The following is a 26,073-nucleotide window of genomic DNA, read 5'->3' as shown; positions in this document are numbered from 1 at the left end:
CTGACAAAAGGCAAAGGAGGAAAAACCCAACACCCAACCCCAACCCACCAATTTTCCCTTGCAACCGCTGCAATCGTGTCTGCCTGTCCCGCATAGGACTGGTCAGCCACAAACGAGCCTGCAGCTGACGTGGACTTTTTACCCCCTCCATAAATCTTCGTCCGCGAAGCCAAGCCAAAGAGCAAGATTACTCAAATACATTATGCCCTGCAAATGAATGGGAAGAAGTCTGGAATACATAGGTCAAGAGAAAGATGGGAAGCAGATCTGGCAGTGAACATATCGGAACAATCTTGGGCTGAATGAGGGTGGGTGTTAATGGGGAAGATGAGGGAGGCTGGGGGTTAATTTATTTTATTATATACTTTATGTATCAATATATTATTGATATATCTTTTAAAAATTATAAAATATTCAAAAAAATCTTGGGCTGAATGGTGTAAAGATGGGGTAACTTCGATTATCAATGTGAGGTATAATTTTTTGCATCAATTATATTTGGCTCTGCAAAGATTGCACAAATCAAAACCAGAAATATCAGATGTTTTCGATGTGAAATAGAGGAAGGAACATTTCTTTATTCAGGGTGGTCATGTACCAAGGTCAATTCTTTCTGGCAAGAAGTGTTGAAAGTCTTAACAAAGATTACTGGAGTTAATTTTCCTGGTGACCCAGAATTATATTTATTGGGGAATTTTATAGATATTAGTAATCATCTGACAGAGTATCAAATATCTTTTAATAAGATTGCACTGGCGATAGCCAAGAAATGTGTGGCAGTCACATGGAAGTCAAATACACTGATCTCTTTGGCAAGATGGATTCAGAAATGGATAGTTGTATTTCTATGGAAAAGATCTCTTATAATTTGCAAAACAAACATGATACATTCCTCAAGACCTGGCAACCGTATTTAAATTATATTGGTACACAAGTATAATATTGCTATTGTAAATTTATGATCTTCTCTTGATTTTGTACTTTTTTTAGTAAAATAGACTAAGCTCCGGTGGTTGACGGAAAGACCCTGTATCCGTTTATCCTGCTTAAGTTAAGGAGAAGGAGGTTGCTGGGGGGGTGGGGTGGGGGGGGGGGGTCATTTGAATGTTTGTTTATTCCTTGGAAATTTTATTCTTTTGGTTGATTTTTGATACAAATTTTAAAGAAAATTTGTATTTTTTAAGAAGGATTTTTATTTTGTACGTAAGCGGCATATAGACTATTTTACTCTATGTAAAAGATATACGTTTGAAAATCAAAACAAAATATTCAAAAGCAAAGGTGTGAATGAAAAGAATGAGTGTGTGCCCATGTCAAGTAAAAATGCTGTTTTTAGGCTCTCCTTTCTGACAAAATAAGGCCATTCATCAGTAAAGGAGAAAATAGTTACAATGTAGCAGCTTGTTTGAAATTCTCCACATGTCCTTCAGTCTAAAGAACGCAGCACAAACTTTCCAGCAGCTGATGGACACCGTAGGCCAGACTTCCCATTTGCATTCATTTATTTGGATGATATCTTCATCACTAGCTGCAACCACCAAGACCACTCCATCCACCTGAGGCAACTGTGCATCCGGTTGAGTGAGTTCAGGCTGACAATTAACCCCACAAAGTGCCAATTCGGCCTGGACACTATTGACTTCCTGGGACACAGAATAAACAGGTGTGGGGCTACACCCTTCCCCGAAAAGGTAGAGGTGATCTGGCACTTCACCAAGCCACGCACAATAAAATGGTCCAGGAATCTGCCGGTGTGATAAACGTTTACCCCAGGTTCATACCAGCAACTGCACGCATCATGCACCCCCTCTTTGTGCTGATGGTGGGCAAGTCAAAGGACATTATCTGGGATGATGAGTCTTCGAGGGCATTCCAGAACTCCAAAGACGCGCTGCCCAACACCATCCTCCTGGTTTACCCCAGACCAGAGGCACCTACTGCTCTGACAATCGATGCCTCCAGCACAGTGGTAGAAGGCATAATGGAACAGCTCATTGAAGGCCAGTGGTAACCCCTGGCCTTTTTCAGCCCCCACCCCCCCAGAGCTCAAATACAGCACTTTCGACTGAGACCTATTAGTGTTATACCTGGCTGTAAGACATTTCCGTTACTTTTTGAAAGGCCAGCATTTCAAGGTCTTCAACGATTGCAGGCCGCTGGCCTTTGCCTTCCATAAGGTATTGGACCAGTGGTCGGTCCAACAACAAACACTTGTCCAACATGTCCGAATTTACCACAAACATACAGCACCGCGGGGAAAAGCAGCTTGATAGCTGATGCTTTTTCACGCCCCGCGGTCAAGTCAATACACACCCTGTCCCAGAGAGTCGACTACCTTGCCCTCGCCAAAGTGCAGCAGCAAGATCCTGAGATCCCTGCACATCGGACAGGGTGGAAGATGTCCCTGTCAGCCATAATCTGACACTGCTGTGCGACATCTCTACCGGCAGCCCTCACCCATCGTTCTGGCTGCATGAAGGAGCCAGGTTTTTGTCGCCATCCACAACCTGGCGCATCCTGCAATCCAAGCCACGGTCAAGATGGTGGATAGCAGGTTTTTGTTTCAAACTTTATTTATTTGAAAAATTATTGGTGATCATACAAAATACAGACAATAACAAGACATTTTTATGTATATAAAAAAATAATTAATAATAAAATAAAAAGAGAAAAAAAATCTAAATTTTCAAAATTAAATTCCCACCCCCCCCACCCCTTCAGCCACTCTCTTAAGGAGAGCCAAAAAAAATAAAGAAAAACTAAAAATAAAATATATCAAAGTACATCTAAATGCATATAATCCAAATATGGTAACCACTTGTTAACAAAAAAAGAGTAATTATCATGCAAAACATAAGTAATTTTTTTTCCAAAACAATACAAGCTTTCATTTCATTATGCCATCACATTATATTAATCACTGTATTATCTTTCCATGTACTTGCTATACACTTTCGAGCTACGGACAATGCTAAATATACAAATGCAATTTGAAATTTATCCAACCCCAATCCCTTTAAAGCACACATGTCAAACTCAGGCCCACAGGCCAAATTTGGCCCGTGATATAATTATATTTGGCCCGCAAGATCATATCAAATATGTATTAGAGCTGGCCCGCTGGCCGCCGCCCAGTATAGCGCATGAATAGCTAATACTTCAAATCCCAGAATGCTTTGGAAATGCGTTGGCGCCGGCCCGTCAGCCCGCTAATCGCCCCCACCTCCTCTCTTTACTTTCATTAGCATCTGCGACCTGTTGCCCAACTCACATGTAATAAACCCCTTATGAAAAATGGCCAAACGAAAGACAGAAAACAGGACCTTTCAAGACAGTTGGGAGGCAGACTATATGTTCATCATTTTAAAAGACAAATCTGTTTGTCATTGAAGCAAGTTGTTATTTTTTGACTTGTTGGCTTGTGAAAAAAAATACAATTAAAAGGAGCTTAAAGGCTATAGAGAAATATTATTTATTGAATATTTTATTTCTCATTTGTTAATGCTTCTTCTGGAAAGAGTTTAACCAAAACTATTATTAAACATTTATTTTAATAAGAAAAAGTTTAACATTACATATGTTGAAAGAAGAGAAAACATGCAGATGTTGTTGAAAATTTTCAATAAATATTTAGTTTGGCCCACGACTTAGTCCAAGTTTTTAATTTTGGCCCTCTGTGAATTTGAGTTTGACACCCCTGCTTTAAAGGAATCACATAACCCAATAAAAAATGGATGGATCTAATGGTAACTTAAGTTAATTTTGGAAAAATTGTATAAGTTTAATTTCTTCCCAAAGTAGTTGTACATACATACAGGACCAAACAGCATGTAAAAAATGTTCCAACACATGTACCACATCTAAAACAAGAATCTGAATTACTAAAGCCACATTTTTTCAATTTCTCAAGAGTTAAATATAACTGATGCAAAAAAATTGTAATTAACCATTCCATATTGTACATTCGTCAATCTAGTAACACTATCATAACACATATCCATCCAATATTCTTCAGGAAAAACAAAAGTTAAGTCATTTTCCCATTTAAGTTTAGATTTCTCCCATTCCGGCTTATCCATATTATCTTGAAGTAATTGATACATAACAGAAATATAGCCCTTCTTTGGTATAGAAGAAATCAAAGACTCAAATTCCGACAATACAGGTAAAATCATCTCTCTACCATACATATTTTTTTAACCAATGATCGAAGTTGATAGTAAACAAACAAAGAATTTTCCACGATACCAAAACGTTCTTTCAATCGATTAAAAGAAAGAAATTGTCTTTCTACAAAGCAATCCTGTAATGTTTTTATACCCTTAAAATCCCAATTCTTTAAATGACTATTAAAAAATGAAAAAGGAATAAGCTGATTATTATATAATGGTGTTAAAATAGATAATTTACTTTTTGATCCTATAATTTTTTTTGTCCATAACATCAATAAATGTTTTAATGTCGGCATATTATACTCCCGTAACAAATTTATATTCCACCAAAATATAAATTGATGTATTGCAGTTTCAGAAATACATGCCATCTCAACTTTAGCCCAACTTGGAGGCTGATCCAAATCCATCAAACCACTAATAAATTTATGTTGGGCTGCTTCATAATAGTTCTGAAAGTGAGGTAATTGTAATCCACCTAATGCATACTTCCAGGTAAGTTTATTTAATGCCACCCTTGGTAGTTTACCTTTCCATTAAAATTCCCCTGGTGATTTTATTTAAGTCCTGAAAAAAGTTATTTGAAAGAAAACATGGTATTGATTGAAACAAATATTGATTATGTGGAAAAATATTCATTTTAATACAATTAACCTAGTTAATTAAATTTGCTTTAATATTTTTCAATAATGGAACATAATTTATATAAAGATTGATACATATTCACAATTATTCCTAAATATTTAATTTTATCGGACCTTTTCAAATTAGTAAAATTTTTATAAACTGAATAATCTCCTTCACCAACCAGCAAAATTTCACTTTTATCCCAAGTAACTTTATATCCAGACAATGTTCTATACTGTAATAAACATTCCTGTAAGTGTGGCAAGGATTGTTCTGAGTTTGTTAAATATATCAAAACATCGCCTGCAAATAAATTAATCTTATACTCTTCATCCAAAACTCTCATCCCTTGTATCTGTTCATTTAGCCTTATTCATTGAGCAGGGCTGGTGACAATGGACAACCTTGTCGGCTAGAACATGTCAATTTAACTGACGACGAAACTTGTCCATTTGTCACCACCCTAGCAGTCGGGTTTGTCTATAAAGCTTTAACACAACCAATAAAAAAAGGGCCAAATGTTAAACTTTTCCAAAACCTTAAATAAAAAAATCCCATTCGACCCTATCAATAGCTTTTTCCACACCAAGTGCAACCAGCATTGGATGGTTGGGTTGCTGCCGATATGCATTGACCAAGCTAATTAATCGAAGAATATTATCTGAAGCATGTCTATTTTTAATAAAACCTGTTTGATCTACATGTATCAGTTTAGGCAAATATTTAGCAGTCGATTTGCTAACATTTTAGCTATTATTTTATAGTCCACATTCAATAAAGAAATAGGTCTATACGAAGACGCCTTTAACGGATCTCTATCGTTCTTTGGAATTAGAGTAATTAAAGCATTAGAATAAGATTCTGGTAACTCAATTTCCAGTCACTTGTTGTAATACCTCCCCAAACACTGAGGATAATTCCTCATAAAAATCTTTATAAAATTCCACCGAAAACCCGTCATCACCTGGTGACTTACCATTAGGCATTTTCAACATAGCAGTTTTAATTTCTAGATCTGTAAACGGAGCTTTCAAATCTATAATATCCTCTTCTAATGCTGATAATGTTAATGCAGATAAAAAAGAATCAATAGATCCATTATCCCGTCTCCCCTCAGAAGTATATAATTTTTTATAAAATGAATAAAACTGGTCATTGATTTCCTGAGGTTTATTAGGTAACTGTTGAATTCTTTTTAACAGCATTAATAACCCTTGAGGTCTGTTCCTTCTTTAACTGCCATGCAAGTACTTTGTGTGCCTTTTCACCCCACTCATAATATCGTTGCTTAGACCGATTAAGTAAACATTCAAATGGATAAGTCTGTAACGTAATATATCGCAGTTTCAATTTAGTCAAAGCTATTTTCTGATCTTCTGTCACTATCTTCTGAAATTCCTTCTCCAGTTCATCAATTTGCTTTTCTAATTTAAGACTTTCAGCCATATATCCTTTCTTAACTTTAGTAGTATAACTAATTATTTGCCCTCTTAAATAAGCTTTTAACGCATCCCATAATACAAAATAACTTTTAACTGAATTAGGATTTTCAATTAAGAAAAAATCAATCTGTTCTTTAACAAAAGTAACAAACTCAGGTTTTTTCAACAACATTATATTAAATCTCCATCTATAAGATGAACGTACTACCTCTGAACTTTCATAAGAAAAAAATAATAAAGAATGATCTGATATAACTCTACTCTTATATTCTGCCTACAATATATGTGGTGTACCTGGACTTCCAAAAGGCCTTCAATAAGGTCCCGCATAAACGACTGGCTTCCAAAATCAAGGCTTATGGGATTGGGGGCAAAGTATTGATGTGGATTGAGAACTGGCTGGCAGGTAGAAGACAGAGAGTTGGGATAAATGGCTCGTTTTCTGAGTGGCAGGCGGTGACCAGTGGGGTACCACAGGGATCTGTACTGGGACCCCCAGCTGTTCACAATTTACATTAATGATCTGGATGAGTGGATTGGATGTAATATCTCCAAATTTGCAGATGACACTAAGCTAGGAGGGGTTGTGTGCATGGAAGAGGGGGTCAGGAAGCTCCAGTGTGATTTGGATAAATTGAGGGACTGGGCAGATACATGACAAATGCACTACAATGTTGATAAATGTGAGGTTATCCATTTTGGTAATACAAACCGGAGGGCAGATTACTATTTGAATGGCAATAGATTAAGAGATGGGGAAGTGCAGAGAGACCTAGGGGTACTTGTACATCAGTCTCTGAAGGCGAGCATGCAGGTACAGCAGGCGGTTAAAAAGGCAAATGGTATGTTGGCCTTCATATCAAGAGGGTTTGAGTATAGGAACAAGGATACCTTACTGCAGCTGTACAGGGCCTTGGTGAGACCACACCTGGAGTATTGTGTGCAGTTTTGGTCACCTTATCTAAGGAAGGATGTTCTTGCAATGGAGGGAGTGCAGAGGCGATTCACCAGGCTGATACCTGGAATGGCAGGAATGACTTATGAGGAAAGATTGCGCAAATTGGGATTGTACTCCCTGGAGTTTAGAAGATTGAGAGGGGATCTCATAGAGACATATAAAATTCTGGCAGGACTGGACAAAATGGATGCAGATGGGATGTTTCCAATGATGGGAAAATCCAGAACCCAGGGCCATGGTTTGAGGATAATAGGCAAACCATTTAGGACCGAGATGAGGAATTTCTATACCCAGAGGGTGGTGAATATGTGGAATTCATTGCCACAGAGGGCAGTAGAGGCAGGTTCATTAAATATATTTAAGAGGGAATTAGATCTATTTCTTCAGTATAAGGGTATTAAAGGTTACGGAGAGAAGGCGGGGACGGGGTACTGAACTTTAAGATCAGCCATGATCTCGTTGAATGGTGGAGCAGGCTCGAAGGGTCGAATGACCTACTCCCGGTCCTATCTTCTATGTTTCTATGTTTCTATGTAAATGTGCTGATATTAAAAAAAAATCTAGCCTAGAAAAGAAATCATGTCGAGAAGAATAAAAAGAGAAATCTTTCTCTGTAGGATTAATCCTTCTCCAAATATCTGCCAAATTTAAATCTTTCATTAAAATTTGTATCATCATCTTTGATTTTCTAATACGTTTTGGGGATTTATCCATCAAAGGATCCAAAACACAATTAAATTCCCCCCAATTAAAATATTTTCATTAGCTTGACATAATAACAAAAAAAGCGTCTGAAATAAAACATTCATCATTTACATTATGTGCATAAATATTAAGTCCAAAGTTCATTAAAGATTTTACAGTCCACTTTTAAAACCCTACCAGCGTTCCTCTCAACAGTATGCAACTCAAAAGATAAGTCTTTATGAACTAAAATCGCTACACTTTTTGCCTTAGAATTAAATGAAGAAAAAAAACACATGACCAACCCAATTTCTTTTCATTTTCAAATGCTCTTTTTGGTCAAATGTGTTTCTTGTAAAAAAAAAGCAATATCAATTTTCATTTTTTTTGATATAAGCGAAAACTTGAATAGCAGGTTTGTGGCACATCCTCTGTAAGCAGGTCAGAGAGTGGGTCAAAACTTGCACAAACTGCCAGTTCTTCAAAGTGCAGACGCGCACATGCAGACCTTTGAACCAGAACAGTAAAGGTTCAGCCATGTATTTATTAACATAGTGGGACTGTTACCAGTTTCCCAAGGGGTGAGATAGATATCTCTTGACCACGGTTGACCGCTCCATGAGATGGCCTGAGGTGGTCCCATTGGCTGATAACACCATAGAAAACTGCGCCAGGGCATCCTCGACACATGGATGTCCAGAGCACCTAATCTCGGACGGGTGTGGGGGGGCTCACAATTAACCTCTGGTCAGTGCTGGCTAACTTCCTGAGGACACAACTCCACCACACCACAGTGTATCACCCACAGGCCAATGGATTGGTGGAGTGTTTTCACTTGATGGCTCGGCTCAAGGATCCCATCTGGGTGGACAAACTTTCTTGGGTCCTGCTGGGCTGGGGATTCGAACCGTGCTGAAGGAAGACTTCAATGCCTCAGCGGTGGAGATGGTCTACGGTGCACTCAATCATTCCAGGGGAGCTCCTGGCCCCCGCCAAACACCCAGAAGATCCCGCGACCACTCTCGAGAATTTGCAGCGAAAACTGGGATCCCTGGTCCCGCGGCAACCCCCACCACACGACCAGCCCAAACATAACAACACCAGGAACTTAAAGACTTGTCAGTATGTGTTTGTGCGAAGGGGCGCACACCAGCTACCCCTACAATGACCCTACGAGTGGCCCTACAGGGTCATCAGTGACAACTGCTCCACTTTAAGGAGACTTTTACCGTCAACCGCCTGAAATTGGCATATCTGGACTGCGACCAGTCAGCCTCCAGTCTTCCCCCATGACGCAAGGGCAGATGGCCCAAGTCAGCAGACAATGGCCCGATTGATGGTTCTTGGTGGGTGGGATGTAGTGGTCCGCGCATGGAGATTTTGTGGATCTGCCCACAAAATGGCTGATAAATGCAGCGAACCTGGGGATGACACCAGCTGTCATCCCAGGTGACCTCTCGCATGGTGGGAAGATGGGGAAAAGTGGCGGGAATGCCAGCTGATGACATCAGCACCTGGAGCCCATATAAGTGCGACAGCCAGTGCAATAAACCAGTCTCAACTTCAAGGCTTTGGTGTGTATGTCGTTCTTCCCCACACTTGCATAGCGCAGATGCAACAACTAAATCTTTAACAAAATAGTACAGAATTGATGCTGATTCTAACTAGATATACTATACTTGAGCAGTTGTCTCTACCACATCTCCTTTGAGATGACTTCTTTGACCAAGCTATTGGTCACCTAATGTCTCCAATTCAGATTGATCTCAAATTTTGCCCAGCAATGTTCTTTCCTAATATTTTACCACAATTTGTAGTTTTTATGGAATGTAAAAGGTAATCAAAATAGCTAAATAAAAATTCAAATGTGAATATGTTGAATGTGCACAAGTTTTCCACGTAATAAGATTAATTAAGGAATGAAGTAAAATTATTGACTCTAATCATGAACTACCCTAATGATAAACCACTTCAGCACCACAAGAAGACCTGTCCCAACTATTGAAATGCCACTTCTTTTTCTTTCACTAGTGAGGTGGAGTATTTGTTATATATCTTTTATTTTTGTTATCTTTCCAGGTCAATGTAAACCAGAGGTTTCAAAAGTTTTCTTTCCACTCACATATCACTTTAAGTAATCCCTATGCAAAAGGTGCTCTGGAATTAGTAAGGGTGACTTAAGATGGTATGTTAGTGGGGAAGGGAAGATTGCGAACTACTGCTCTAGATTGTTACTGAAATATTTTGCTTGAGAAAATTTGTCATTGCCTCATTTCCTTTGGAGTTATGAAATCGTGCACCAAAAGAGTCAATTAGGTACAATTAAAATAGTGGTTTTCAACCTTTTTCTTTCCACCCACATAGTTGTTCCTTACAAATCACAGAGCACCTATGGCATAAGGAATAACTTAAGGTGGTATGTGAGAAGAAAGAAAAAAGTTGAAAACCACTGATGCATACTATTGGAGTCAAAAATTACCTGTTTTGTTGCAGCAAGCAAGAATTTTGGTACATATGTACACTGTACTTGGTGTTTATTACAATAAATATCAGATCATTATTATTATCAGAATATAGATCCTGATGAGAGAATGACAACTGATGCTACACAGTCTGCAGATATTAAACAGGTTTTTGTTGAATCTTCACTGAAGAGGAAATGGCTCACTTATTGAATCTGGAGAGGGGACTAAAGGAACTGTCCAGCAATTATGAGCGGCTGGTCAGTGCCAAGGCAATGGAAATGGGGCAGTTTATTCCTCCTTTCAAAAAGATAGTAAAACCAATGAATATGATTTTCAAAGTTGATTATTAGTTTAAGTACCAATATAGAAATAAAACCATAAAAGTAAACTTTGAGTTTGTGAAAGGAAGGTCTTGTGAAGGTATGATAATGGAACTGGCTGGAAGAAAGTCAATAAATGTGATGTGACAGGATTTGAGTGTAGCCTTTTATTTCGTATCTCTGGGGGTGGGGTGGGGTTCTGCTGAAAGTAAATGTCTTTAACAGAATGGATATGTAGTTGGATGAATGGAATAATTGTGTATTTTTATGAATGTTCCCTCTTTTGGGATCTTTAATTTACTATTTTTGTCAATGATCTAAAGCCAGATGCCACAAGTACAACAGCTAAAACATACAGAGATGATGGTTTGAAATAAATAAAGTTGAACAGGATCAAATACAGCATTTGAATAAACTTGAAAAAATGGGATAGAGTAGTATTGAGGTGAAGGTACTGGACCAGTATCCAATGGTCTGAATACAGAGTTTGAATTTTAGCCTGGAAGTTGAGTAACTTAAATTCTGCCACAAAATGTATGTGGAATTCAAAATAGCCATGTCCTATGAAGAGATAAATGAAAAAAAAAATTGGCCAAACGGGTGGCAATTAAAATTTAGTGTGGAGATTTAGTTCTGATCTCCAAAAGTCAAATTGAACTGCTAAACAGTGCAGGAGCAATAAGCCAGAATATGGAATTTCTCAAACTGGGCACTGAGATCCAGTATTGATGCAGTAATGTCTTGGATACGAAAGGCACTAAATGTTATAGGCAATAACTAGTTATTTTATAGTGTTCAAAGCAGTAGAATCAAAACACATGGTCTACGTTTGAAGTGGGCAAAAACAAAACTAATCTAAGAAACCAAATTTAAGTCATGAAGAGGTCAATCTGTGGAAAAGGCTTTGTATGCTCTATCCTTAAAAGCCACCCTGAGCTTCTGGTTGCATTTAATTCTAACTCCCCTTTCAATTTCCACATCGACTTGTCTGTTCTGGGCCTTCTCAACTGCGAAAGTAAGACTTATTGTAAACTCGAGTTACAATGCCTCATATTTTGCCTAGGTAATTCATACCCAGTGCTATGAATTTCCTAATTTTAGGCTGAGTCCTTTATCTTCTGTATTCCTTTGGCTCTGTCCATTCCTCCCCTTTGTTTGGTTTCCCTTTTCCACCCATTCTCATTCTATTTGGATCTACATCCCTCCCCCCTCCCTCCCCACCCTCCTTCCCTCCCAAATCAATCTGATTTCTCTTTATACCACCATTCTCATCTTCTCCACTTATCACATTCAGGCATTGGGAGTCTTTATTTCCTAATCACCAACTCTACCCTATATGACACATCCTCCACCTGACCTGTTTTTCTTTCCTCTCTCTCACTTTGGCATTTGGCAGTCCCTTGCCGCAGTCATATTTCACCTCTGCCTTGCACTGGTTTTGTACTTGGTCCTTAGGAAGAGCATCGACTCAACATTGATCATTCTTTTCCTCCCACTGATGCTGCTTGACCCACTGAGCTCCTCTAGCAGACGATATTTTATTTCTGCAAGGATGATGGAAAGGACCTGGTATGGGCTCACAATGTGAATTCAATATTTCAGAAAACATCTCCGGATATAATGGTTGATTTACACGATTTGGACCACGTAGCTTGTTTGTATAAAATAGGTGACAGAGCAACTTTTGGGAATCTGTCTAGATAGCCAGTATATTAATTGATGGAATTTGATTGCCTTAATTAGTTAATGTTGTTGCTTTAACACATTGGTTCTCAACCTTTTTCTTTCCACTCACATACCACTTTAAATATTCCCTATGCCAAAGGGGCTCTGTGATTACTAAGAGATTGCTTCAGGTGGTATGTGGGTGGAAAGAAAAAGTTTGAAAACCACTGTTTTAACCTACCTAACTGATTTGTTATATGCACGGTTTCATAACTCCAAGGAAATGGGCCAATGACAATTTTTCTCAAGCAAAATATTTCAGTAACAATTGGGTCCAGAGCAATGGTTCTCAACCTTCCCTTCCCACTCACATTTCACCTTAAGCAATCCCTTACTAATCACAGAGCACTGATGGCATAGGGATTACTTAAAGTGGAATGTGAGTGGAAAGAAAAAGGTTGAGAGCCACAGCTTTAACGGGGAAAGTGAGCAGGAACATTTGAAGGACCATGATTTTTTTCTTCATCTGAATTTCCTAATGCAGCAAAGCAATTTAATGCAAAATTAACTGTCAACCTGAATATTTCAAGACTACTCCTTTAAAAGGTAACTGTTGTTAAGAAAGGAAAGGATGATAACTGGCAATTTTCATAACAGTGATGTATTGTTCGTTTTAAAATTGTAGATCATTAAGGAAGCAAGATTTAAAATAAGCAGTAATTCAGATTCGTACAGTGAGTTTCCAGTTTCTGTGGTTCCATCAGAAGTGAGCACTAAGAAATAAAATGGCCATTGTATAATCTGTTTTACAATAGCTTTGTTTTTTTCTGTGTCTGCTACAGCGCTGCAGCTCTGCTGGTTGGGGAGCAAGCACCGGAAGAAGCCACAAATGTGGTAAGTTGGGTTGTCAGCTAATTGGACCAGGATCTTGGTGTTCAGAACATGAAGAAATATTTAAATTACAAGCCTTGGTGCTACTAGCAGTTAAGTTAATGATAAGAAGCTGCCTGTACCATGGCTCTTTGTTGTATAATCAGAGGAAGGGCATCAGAATTATCCAGCTAAACCCATCCACATTCATTCCTCATTGTCATGCTAATATTACTGCTCAAAATAGTGGTCTATTTTATTTGGGCAGCACAGTTACCATAGCGATTAGCACAATGCTATTACAGCACCATTGACCTGGGTTCAAATCCAGCACTGTCTGGAAGGAGTTTGTACGTTCTCCATGCGTCTGCATGGTTTCCTCCAGGTGTAGGTTAATTGGTGAATTTTGGGCAGCACAGACTCGTGGGCCTGTTACTGTGCTGTCACTCTAAATGTAAAATTTGTGGAAGTTATTGGACAGTAATACTGCTTGCTCTACAGATTATGTTCTTGTGCGACAGTAACCTCAGGCAAGCACAGATGCATCAAGCATTTCACCCAACATTGGACTTCCTCATTGGAAAATACATTTACTTGTTTGTACAGTTGGCAAAAGGTCAACTTGAACCTTGACTGTTGTTCATGAATTGCTTCACCAGCGGCCAGGACGAATCTAATGTGTTGCAAACAAATGTTGTATGGGATTCTTTTTCCATTTCTACTCAAATTCTCATTAAAACATAAACTGTTTATCAATCTCTTTTTTGGAACTATTGTCTTCCTCATAGATATAAATGCAAATTGTCATAGTACTGTGATTGTTGTTATAGATTACTAACTTGTCTTACTTCATCTGTTTTCTCTGATACTTAAAGAAACTTGTCCAGCAATAGCTTTGCAGCATATTTTTTCTTTTGGATAGGATGACCCTTTTAAACTGAAGACAGGTGGCATGATTGATATGAAAATGATAAAGGACCGAAAGCGAGAAAGGTGTGGAATCAGATAAGCTATTTATTTGTTCATTTAATTATTAAGAAAATTAATGTAGGACAAAATTAAGTCCTTTTGTCCATGGTGCTTGTACTTGTTGTTTGTTTTTTATACAGTTATAACTCTGGTCCAAATAAAGCCTGATGTAGCTTTTAAAATACTACATAGACATATAGGGTGTTACAGTTGGTGTAGTGGTTAGCACCATGCCTTTACAGCACCAGAGATTGGGAACAGAGTTCAAATCCCATTCTCCTTGTTTCTGCATGGGTTTTCCCCGGGGGCTCCGGTTTCCTCCCACTGATCAAAAATGTACCGGGGATATAGGTTAATTGGGAAGCACGGATTTGTGGGCCAAAATGGCCTGTTACTGTGCTGTATGTCTAAATTTATTTTATTTTTTAAAAACTCTATGCTTTGTTGTATTCAGCTGTATATTGTTGCATTCAAATTATTTCTGTGATATAAAAAAATGTCGTTTTACTTTTTTACATTCATTCACTCCGCAAGAAAATTCATGATGTGAAGACCACAAAATGGGCTTTATTGATTAGAACATCTGAGAAAAGGATGAAAGTACCTGTAAATGGACTACAATTCTGATAAAATAGAATATCATGTCTCATCCCTCCTGTACCATGTTGAATTCTGGTGTGAAATACACTGATACAATCTGAAACTGATGCCTCTTTTTCCTCCAACCTATTCTCCAGCACTCTGCTTTGTATTTCCATTCCTGTCTGAAAACACTTGGCCTCCCAGTTTGTTCCCACAAGGATCTCTAGTACCTCCACTGCATTGACTCAATTCCCCCTCAGTTCATACCCTCATGACCACAATAAATGCTACACTACACTAGAACATCCTCCCTCACCACCATTTGAGTCCCCAAATAGCAGCACTTCATTTGTAACTCTTCCAGGATCATCTAATGCATCCATTGGTCCTGTTGTGGCCTCCTTTATCTCAGAGATACTGGATGCAGACTGGGGAGATCAATTCATTGAGTGCTGCTACAATAACAGGGACTTACCAGTGACCAACCATTTTAATTCCACTCACCATTCCCATACCGACATTTCTATCCATTGCCTCGTGCACTGCTACACCGAGGTAATCTGCAAATTGGAGGAACAATACCTAATATTCTGACAGAGCACAGTCCAATCAGATGGAATTAACATTGACCTCTCCAGTTTCTGTTAAACCTCTCCCCATCTCTCTCTTTTCTATCTGCTTTCCTCCAGCTCTTCACCCCCTTCTCTATCCATTCAAAGAACTACCTCCACCCACATCATTTCTCAGCTTTATTCTCTTCTACCCTCTCATCTATATATACCTGCTCTGCCCTTCCTTTCTCCTCTTCTCCCACCTTTTGTTCAGATGCCGGGCTGCTTAGAACTGGAGAACCATAGAATATTACAGCACAGAAAACAGGCCCTTCTACTCTGTGCTGAACTAATATTCTGCTGTCCCACTGGCCTGCACCCAGTCCATAGCTCTCCATACCCCTCCCATCCATGTACCTGTCCAAATTTTTCTTAAGTGTGAAAATTGAGCCCGCCTTCACCACTTTAGCTAGCAGTTCATTCCACACTCCCATTACTGTCTGTGCGAAGAAGTTCTCCCTAAACATTTTCCCTTTCACCCTTAACCTATGTCCTCTGGTTTATATGTCACATAATCTCAGTGGAAAAAAGCCTACTTGCATTTACTTTATCTATACCTTTCATCATTTTGTACACCTCTATCAAATTTCCCCTCATTCTTGTACATTCCAGGGAATAAAGTCCCAGCCTACTTAACCTTTCCCTGTAACTCAGTTCCTGAAGTCCCGGCAACATCCTAGTAAATCTTCTCTGCACTCTTTCAATCTTATTGATATCTTTTTTATAGTTAGGTGACCAAAACTGCACACAATACTTCAAATTTGGCCTCACCAATGTCTTATACAACTTTAACATAACATCCCAACTTCTGTACTCAATACTTTGATTTCTGAAGGCCAATATGCCAAACGCTCTCTTTATAACCCTATCCACCTGTGACGCCACTTTCAGGGAATTATGTACTATATCTGTATTCCCAGATCCCTCTGTCCTGCTGCACTCCTCAGTGCCCTACCATTTACCACGTCTGTCCTTTCTTGGTTTGTCCTTCCAAAATGCCATACCTCACACTTGTCTGCATTAAATTCCATCTGCCATTTTGCAGCCCAATTTCCAGCTGTCCACATCTCCAATCTTTGTGTCAGAGGCAAACTTGCTGATGCAATTTTCTACATTATCATCCAGATCATTAATCTAGGTGACAAACAACAATGGTCCCAGCACTAATCCCTGAGGCACACCACTAGTCACAGCCGCCCTCCAGTCTGAGAAGCAATTATCCATCACCACTCCCTGGGTTGTCCTGTATAGCTAGTTACTACCTCACCATGTATACTGAGCATCTGAACCTTCCTGACTAACCTCCCATGTAGAACCTTGTTAAAGGCCTTGCTAAAGTTTATCTAGAAGCTTTCCTTCATTAACATTCTTGGTGACCTCCTGGAAAAACTTTTATCAGATTGGTTTAACACGATCCATCACTCAAAAAGCTAAGTTGACTATCCCTAATTAGTCCCCGGCAATCCTAATACTTGTATATCCAATCTCTTAGAACATCTTCCAATAATTTACCTACTACTGATGACAGGCCTATAATTCCTGGGTACTTTTGGAAAATTTTTAAACAACGGAACAAAATGAGCAACCTTCCAAACCTGCGGTACCTCACCTGTGACTAAAGATATTTTAAATAATTTTACCAGGACCCATGTAATTTCCACATGTCTCCCTCAAGGTCCGAGGGAATACCTTGTCAGCACTTGTGGATTTATCCACCCTTATTTGCCTCAAGACAGCAAGCACCAGCTACTCTTTAATGTGGAGAGGTTTTGTGACCTCACTGCCCGTTTTCCTTACCTCCCTAGATTCTGAGCCAGTTTCATGAGTAAATACTGATGCAAAAAATAAACCATTTAAGATCGCCCATCTCTTCTTGCTCCATACATTGATGACCACTCTGATCTTCAAGGAACCAATTTTGTCCCTTACTATCCTTTTCCTCTTAATATACCTTTAGAAACCCTTAGGATTTTCCTTTACATTGTCTGCCAAAACAACATTGTGTCTTCTTTTAGTCCTCCTGAATTTCTTCAGAAAATTTTCTGTGCATTTTTATACCTCATTTGCTCCTTGTTTCCTATACCTGTATGACACCTCTTTCTTTTCTTAACCAGATCCCCCAATATCCCTTTAAAACCAAAGTTCCCTATGCATGTTAACTTTGCCTTTAATCTTGCCTACTCTTCATAATAAACTTGAAAATAATGGCATTATGATCGCTGGACCCAAAATATTCCACTACACATTCTTATGTCACCTGTCCTGTCTTGTTGCCTAATTGGAAATTCAGTATTACACTCTCCCTAGTTGGTACCTCTATACATTCATTTAGAAAACTTACCTGAACAAATTTGGCAAACTCCAAGCCATCCAGCCCTTTTACTATTTGGGAGTCCCAGTCAATAAGTGAAAAATTAAAATCTCCTATTATCACAACTTTCTGTTTCCTGCAGCTGTCTACCAGCTACCACTCTTTCTTTCCCTCTCTCTACCCAGATTTGCTCCTCCTATTCTCGCTATTGGGTGGTCTATTATTCCTTTCCCGTTCCTCCGTTCCACCCATAAAGCCTCAGTTGATGAGCCCTCTGGTCTTTCCTGTCTGAGCATACCTATGATATTTTCCCTGACGGGCAATGCCACTCCTCCCCCTTTATCCCTGTTCTATTGTGTCTAGGAGCCGCTCCTAGAACGCTTCCACCAGCGTTGTCTCCACTCCATCCTCAACATTCATTGGAGCGCCTTCATCTCTAACATCGAAATACTAGAGATGGCAGAGGTCGACAGCATCGCGTCCACGCTGCTGAAGATCCAGCTGCGCTGGGTGGGTCACGTCTCCAGAATGGAGGACCATCGCCTTCCCAAGATCGTGTTATATGGCGAGCTCTCACTGGCCACCGTGACAGAGGTGCACCAAAGAAGAGGTACAAGGACTGCCTAAAGAAATCTCTTGGTGCCTGCCACATTGACCACCGCCAGTGGGCTGATATCGCCTCAAACCGTGCATCTTGGCGCCTCACAGTTCGGCGGGCAGCAACCTCCTTTGAAGAAGACCGCAGAGCCCACCTCATTGACAAAAGACAAAGGAGGAAAAACCCAACACCCAATCCCAACCAACCAATTTTTCCCTGCAACCATGTATGCCTGTCCCGCATCGGACTTGTCAGCCACAAACGAGCCTGCAGCTGACGTGGTCATTTACCCCCTCCATAAATCTTCGTCCGCGAAGCCTAGCCAAAGATGGTGTCTGAAACAGAAGCCCAGAACATTGAGCTGCCAGTCCTGCCCCTTCTGCAACCAGGTTTCACTGATGGCCACAATGTCATAATTCCACATGTCAATCCTCACTCTAAGCTTGTTTGATTTTTTTTTTTGGATGCTCATGCCTTGATAAAGGTTCGGGCCTGAAATGTTGGTTACCCTTTACTTCCTGTAAATGCTGCATGACCTACTGAGTTTCTCCAGCACTTTCATGTATGGCCTATATTTTGCCCTCTTCCATAACTTGGAAAATTGAAAGAATGCCAATCAACAATTAAGATGCAATTATTGACATGTACTTTCGAGAACTTGGTACTGTGCCAATTGGGTGCAAAAATGCCAATGCAGTCCTCAAGCAAAATTTGTTGTGAGAACAATTGCAGGACTGACTGTTTTTCTGTACAATTTGGTTCTTGGAAACTGACTGAATTGCATACCTTTTCTCTTTTACAGGATTGAAGAGGAAGACACAGACCTGAACCTGGGCACATCATTTTCAGTGGAGACCAATAGACGTGATGAGGATGCTGATATGTACGGTTGGCCTCTTGTGGCAATTTTAAACTGTAAAAATCACCTCTGTTTTCTCTAAAAGCTGAAAAAAGTGCTGTAAATTTGAAATGAAAGCAGAAAATGCATCTGTAGGAGGAAAAACAGTGTTAATGCTGCAAATGCATGACTTTTCATCAAACTGAAATATTAACTCTTTCTGTTTCCACATATTTCCTGACTTGCTGAATATTTCCAGCATCAAGGCACTGGAAATTCATTAGGATTAAAAAAAAATTAGTTTTGAGGCAGATCTCACCATAGCATTGTTTCATTCTGAAGGTTACCTGAGCCTTGTGTTGACCTGTAGCCACCTGTGGCTTATGGAATATTATCCTCAATTTTCTCCCTAGTTCAAAGTTTGTTCGCTTCAGGATAAAGAAATTCCCAGAACATACTGTTTGGTGCAGCAGCTAATGAATAAATGTTTGTCTCCTCTGGAATGTGCATTTCTTTGACAGAATTTCAGGAATCTACTTTTTTGATCCGATTGGAAATCATACAAACCTATTCTCACATTCAGTGAATTAAATTTGAGAGGCAATTGCAAAAAAGCCAGTCAGAATGATTGCTTATAAATTACATTGCTCTTTAACTTGTATAAAACATTAACACAAAATGTCATGAGTGAAAACCACTCCTACAAACCTCAACAAATCACAATGAGAGTGAGTTGAGGACGGAAAAAAATATTTTTGAGGGATAAAAATAATACCTAATTTTATAATAAAATAATTGGACAGTAAAATCCCCATTATCCAGAATTCAAACAATCAGCTACCTTAAGCAACTGGCAGAAAAGTTGTGGAAAATAAATGGGTAAGAAATATGAATGTTTAAAATTGGTGCACCTAGTGGTCTGTTTGCCAATCTACGCAACTCTCAAGCAACTGACAAATTCACTTATCCAGCATCTATCAATCGCCATAGGTGCTGGATGCTGGGAGTTTTACTGTAATTATCATATTTTTCTCTGGTGTTCTTCCCCATTGTCCTGTAATTTATTTCAAATATTTATCCAGATTCCTTTTGCAAATTATTGCTGCATTTTAGACACTGAATTCCACATAACTTGCAGATTTTAAAACCATAAAAAACTTCTGGTGATTATCTTAAATCCCTCTTTCCAGGTTATTGTCCCTCTTCCTGGTGGAGATGTTTTTTTTTATTTTCTATATCAAACCCCTTCAAAATTTTAAACTGATAAGTCTCATTGTCTCTAGTGAGATCTGCCTCAAAACTTTTATATCCTAATGAATTTCCAGTGACTTGACATCCAATTTCATCTTTAAAAATAATGAGGACAGATACATTTCTTGCTGCATTGATGTATTCAGTTGTGTGCCCATGGTGAATAAAGTAAAAACACACAATGCTGGAGAGACTCAGCAGGTCAAACTTGGTGGCCATGGCCTTCAGTGGACCCCTCTTATATTTTATCTGAGACCTCGCTGGCCATGGCCTGCAATGGACCCCTCCAATATTACATCCGATGTTTGACCTTCTGAGTCTCTCCCGTATTGTGTGTTTTTACTTCAGTCACGGTGTCCACAGAATTCTATGTTTTACCACGGTAAATGAAACTGATTTCCTTTTGACTTCCTATCAGCTGCCAGAATACAACACAGTAATAACCTTGAATTCTTGTCATTGCTTACCAAGCATCCTACTTCACTAATATAATGAACATTTATTTTGTCTCAGGATGAAGTATATCGAGACAGAATTGAAGAAGAGGAAGGGAATTTTGGAGAATGAAGAACAGAAGACCAAGATCAAAAATCCAGAAGATCAGCTCTATGAACTGCCTGACAGTATCAACATTTCTTCAGCTAAGCGTACAGAAGAAATGTTATCCAATCAGATGCTAAGTGGCATTCCTGAGGTTGATCTGGGCATTGAGTGAGTATTTTTTAATTTGTCTTTTAGTTCAACAGTTACAACTATTTGACAAAGCTCCTTAAAATAACGGTGAATATGCTTCCAGTTACATAATGGAGAATTACTGCTGAACTACTCCATTTCATTAATCTATATAGGCTAACAACTATAATAATAACAGTTGAAAAACAGATTTTATCTTGTTTTATTTAGCAAGTTCCAAAGAATGGGTAAAATTTCACCAATTAATAAACATTGCCCAGATCTAATGCATTATAGATACAAGATCATAAGACCTTTTGAGTATGGGTAGGCCTCTGTCTATCACTAATTGGAATGAATGTCACACATCTACTTTGTGTTATTTTCATTAATTTTACTGGGAAATAAAGAATTGGAGCTTTTCTGCAGCTTTTACTGTTTGCTATATTTACAGATTCTATTTGAAGAGACTTTTTATATGAATTTGTGCCTGTTGTAAATCCTGCCCTGAACTCTGACTGACAAAGTGGCAATAATCATGAGAAATATTTTTCATCTTCAGTGTCTTGAGACTGGAATTCAGTACACTGCCAAGATGAAATTCACTGTTAACATTCATAGTATGGCAGCCCCAATATTCAAATTGGAATAAATGAATCTACCCACTTTATCTGCTCAATTTCACACAAGATCATTTTGGTACTTTTCTCAATGTCATTAATCCCTTTTTGAACCTGATGTATCACTATTTTTCAGATGGTCGACTCCACAGTTGCCTCTGTTTTTAAAATATTCTTGGCTGAATTTCTACTTGATTATATTCTTAATGTGCTTAATTCTTGAATTTTGTCCTTTGCAAAAATAAAAATAAATTTGTTTACTTTTTCAAGAAAAAATACTTCAACAAATCAGTAATGTTTGTTTGTAGCTATGTATCAACCTCATACAGCACTGTAAATGTTAGGTAATTTAAACATGGATGTTTGGGCAGCCTGAATTAACTTGTCCAATTGCTTCACTGTGCTTTTCTCTATGGTTCTGAATGTTTCCGCATCAAGTATTTATCCAGTTTCCTTTTAAGCTTCTACCATACTTTCAAGCAATACATTTCAGAATCTCATTACCTGTAGGGTTTTTCCCTCATGTTATCTTGATTTTTTTTCTTTAAAGTGCAAAAATAAAGAATATCATCAGCACTGAAGAGGCAAAAGCACAGCTCTTGGCTGAACAACGCAATAAAAAGAAAGATAACAGCACCTCTTTTGTACCCACGAATATTGCAGTCAATTATGTCCAGCATAACCGATGTAAGTATCAAAAACATTTCATGACTAGTTTGGATTTAATTGTTTGTCATTTACCGAGTTACAGTAAAACTTTTTATGCACTGTCCAGGCACGTCAACTCATACATCAGGTCATGTAATAATAAACAGCAGTGAAAGGAGAAGTATTACAAGGTCAAATAGTGTTAGATACAGTGTTGAAAACACAGTATAGTGTATGTAAAAGGTCCAGTTTAAAAACTGTGCAAGAGTATCATCTTTTGCCAGTGCAAGTGGCAGAAAACAACAGAAAAGAAACTCATTGAATCTGGAAGTTTGCATTTACATTTTGTTTTATGAATGTTTCATGTGCAAGTGTCTCCAGGTAACTATGCATCTTCAGCTTCAATGTAAAACACAAGCTAGAATACTATGGATGCCAAAAATCTAAAGTATGTAGTGCTGGACACAGCCAAGAAAGACTCCGCCACCACATTGAAAGTTGTTAATGTTTTTATTCAAATTCAGTGTGCCCCCTTTTAAGGGCAGCATGAGCTCAGTCACCTCGTGCATTGTGATGTCATAATCGCTGTCCCAGGCACGCGCTGGGCAGGAGACTTGAGGCAGGGAGAAACCCTGACGGTGCCATCTTCCCATGGCTGCCCCGCCATGTAGGGCCAGTTCGCCATGAGAGAGTGTGCTGTCACACAACCCCCACCAGAACCGGCTACGTGTCCGGCCACTTGGGTGGGTGGCCCCAGCGTTTGGGCATGGTCGTCTGCACCGGCTGTGATGGGTCTAAGTGCGCCTCCTTCAAACGGTCCACGGTGAAAAGTTCGTCTTTACCTCTATGTCCAAAGTGAAAGTCTTGCTGGACCGCTGGAGGACCTTATATGGACCTTCGTACGGATGTTGTAAAGGTGCCATATGTGGGCCGCGCTGAACAAATATAAATTCCGTCGAGTCCAGCTCTTTGGGACGATGTGTCGGCCGGACCCCATGATGCGAGGGAGGCGGGGGGGCTAGCGAGGACCGTTTCTTACGGAGATCTGCCAAAAGGATCGTGTGCTCGGATGTGACGTTGGGTTCAAGGACAAAGAACTCACCAGGCCACAAGAGCAGCGCGCCTTAGACCAGTTCCGCAGAAGACGCCTGTAGGTCCTCCTTGGGTAATGTTCTGATGCCGAGGAGGACCCAGGACAGATCGTCTGCCCAGTCTGGGCCAGCGAGGCGAGCCATGAGGGCGGATTTCATATGACAATGAAACCTCTCCACCAAACCATTTGCTTGCGGGTGGTAGGCTGTGGTTTGGTGGAGTTTAACCCCCAGGAAGTTCGCCAGCTGAGCCCAGAGCGGGGAGGGGAACTGGGCACCCCTGTCACTGGTGATATGCGCCTGGACTCGAACCTAGCGATCCAATGACTGACTAGGTTCCTGGCGCACGTCTATGCAGAAGCCTCTTTGATGGGAATGGCCTCCGGCCATCTCGTGGTCCGATCAACTATTGTGAAAAAGTAGTGTGCTTCTCTGGACACCGGCAGGGGGCCTACGACGTCGACGTGGATATGCTGAAATCTCCACACTGCCGGGTCAAATTGCTGGATTGGGGCCTGCGTATGCCAGTGGACCTTGGAGCCCTGGCACCTGGTGCAGTTCCTTGCCATCTCGACCACCTCCTTTTTGAGCCCGTGCCACACAAACTGCTCTGCCACCATTCGGACCGAAGTCTTCACTGAGGGGTGGGCTAGGTTATGGACTAAGCTGAAAACCCTCAACCTCCACTGCAGTGGGACTACCGGGTGTGGTGAGTTGGTGGAGAGGAACGTGTCCGGGCTGTTGGGCAACTGAATGTCCTGGAGCTCGAGGCCAGAGATGGCAGTCTGGAGAGCCTGCATCTGTGTCCAGCTTCTGGGCCTGTGCCAACTGTGTGTAGTCAAGGTCGAGGGCAAGAATGTTGATCCCTCTTGGTGCGCCAGAGGGTGTCCGCTCGGGCTGCAACTCGGCATGGATCCGTGAAGTCCTCATCTGCCTGGAGTAGTTGGATGTCCCCGGGCATCTGCTCGAGGAAGATCTGACGGAATAGGAAACAAGGTTTGTGATCCTCTGCCAGCGCCAGCATCTCGTCCATTAGGGCTGATCACCATCAGGCTGTCGAGGTGCAGGAGCCTGGAGGCACGCTGCTGAGGGGAAAGCCCGAAAGTGCCAAGGAGCAGGTTCTTAAGGGCAGGATATTTACCCTCGGCCGGTGGGTTGTGTATTAGATCGTCCACCCTGGCTGCTGTTTCTTTGTCTAGCACGCTCACAACATGGTAGAACATCATGGTGTCTGCTGAAATGTTCCTCAGTTGAAACTGCACCTCCGCCTGCCTGAACCACGATCGTGGACGATGTGTCCAGAAGGGGGGCAATTTGATGGCAACAGCGTTGATCTCTGCCAGATCCACGTTCTTGAGACCAGAGAGGCGTCTGGACTCAATGGGGTCACCAATGTAGTGCTGGACCCAGCCAAAAAAGACTCAGCCACTATATTGAAAGACGTTAATGACTGTTTTTATTCAAATTCAGGGTGTGCTCTTTTAAGGGCAGCATGAACTCAGTCACCTCGTGCATTGTGATGTCATAATCGCTGCCCCAGGCGCGTGCTGGGCAGGAAACTTGAGGCAGGGAGAAAACCGACAGCATCATCTTCTATTGTAATGCCACATGGCATTACATGTGGGGCCAGTTTGCCATGAGGGCGCCGCCACACCACCTTACAAGAATAATATATAAAAATAATAGTGCAGTGCATGAAAAGCAAGGCAGTGTCTTTGGTTCATTGATTATTCAGGAATCTGCTGGTAGTGGGGAAGCAGTTGTCTTTGTGCTGCTAAGTGCTTGTCTTTAGGCTCCTCTCTTTTTAATGATGGTAGCAGAGTGAAGCAGGCATGGCCTGGGTGATGGGGTCTTTCAGGATGGAGGCTGCTTTTTTAGTGAAGTCTGGTATCTGTGATGTCGCAGGCTGAGTTAACAATCCTCTGGAGTTTATTCTTGTCCTGAGATTTGGATTCTCCATACCAGGCAGTGATTCAACCAGCCAGAATGCTCTCCACGGTACACCTGTAGAAGTTGTCGGGCGTCTTCAGTGACATACCAAATCTCCTCAAACACCTCACAAAGTATAGCTGCTGGCGAGCCTTCTTCGTGATTGCATCAACATGGAGGCTCAATGACAAATCCTCGGAGATGTCGACACCCAGGAATTTGAAGTTCTTGACTCTCTCCACTGAGCACTCAATGAGGACTGGGCCGTGTTCTCCTGATGTCCTCCGAAAGCTCACCATCATCTCCTTGGTTTTGCTAATGTTGAGTGCTGATTTGCCTCCCTCCTATACACTTCTTCATTGCTGTTTGTGATTCTGCCAACAACTGTCATCGACAGTCTTGTAGATAGCATTGGAATTGTGCCTGGCCACACAGTTGTGAGTGCATAATGAGTAGAGCAGTGAGCATTGCACACATCCTTGGGGTGCACTTGTGTTGATAATCAGGTATTGCTCTGAAGACCAAACAAAAGCTTGAGAGTAATGGTACGAAACCGAGGTGCTGGAAGAACTTGGCAGGTCATGCAGCATTCATGGAAAGAAACAGGCAGGTAACATTTGCTAAGAACCTTAGCTATGAAAATTACATTTTTTTTGTAGGGAAAAGTATTGCTTTTCATGGTTACTGAGTAGATGTTGTTCTAGCGATTGTTGCAGATATAGGATTGAATTAGATTTTCAAGTTTCATTA

At 40.3% G+C, this 26,073-nt stretch overlaps 2 protein-coding genes across 4 annotated transcripts in view; one reads left to right on the top strand and one right to left on the bottom strand.

The window, feature by feature from the left end:
* The window catches only part of LOC138736151 (torsin-1A-like), a 65,194-nt gene that overhangs the window by 18,410 nt on the left and 20,711 nt on the right, over nt 1–26,073 (bottom strand). The window contains exon 5 of one of the 3 annotated variants that reach the window (XM_069885170.1): nt 19,001–19,262. The exons of the other annotated variants lie outside the window; for them this stretch is intronic. Coding sequence (XP_069741271.1) covers nt 19,183–19,262 — 80 coding nt within the window. The 3' untranslated portion in view covers nt 19,001–19,182. Of the gene's footprint in view, nt 1–19,000; nt 19,263–26,073 lie in introns of those variants that run through there. 3 annotated transcript variants of the gene reach the window in all.
* c1h9orf78 (chromosome 1 C9orf78 homolog) overlaps nt 1–26,073 on the top strand; it is a 45,622-nt gene that overhangs the window by 16,814 nt on the left and 2,735 nt on the right. Inside the window, exons 3-7 of the mRNA XM_069885183.1 lie at nt 13,176–13,227; nt 14,126–14,196; nt 19,077–19,157; nt 20,877–21,074; nt 22,206–22,342. Of these exons, the coding sequence (XP_069741284.1) occupies nt 13,176–13,227; nt 14,126–14,196; nt 19,077–19,157; nt 20,877–21,074; nt 22,206–22,342 (539 nt within the window). The remainder of the gene's footprint in view (nt 1–13,175; nt 13,228–14,125; nt 14,197–19,076; nt 19,158–20,876; nt 21,075–22,205; nt 22,343–26,073) is intronic.

The sequence above is a fragment of the Narcine bancroftii genome, chromosome 1 (assembly GCF_036971445.1).
Source record: "Narcine bancroftii isolate sNarBan1 chromosome 1, sNarBan1.hap1, whole genome shotgun sequence".
NCBI classification, from domain to species: domain Eukaryota; kingdom Metazoa; phylum Chordata; class Chondrichthyes; order Torpediniformes; family Narcinidae; genus Narcine; species Narcine bancroftii.
Note: the sequence above shows the minus strand (reverse complement) of the source record. Positions and strands in the feature narration are given on the sequence as shown.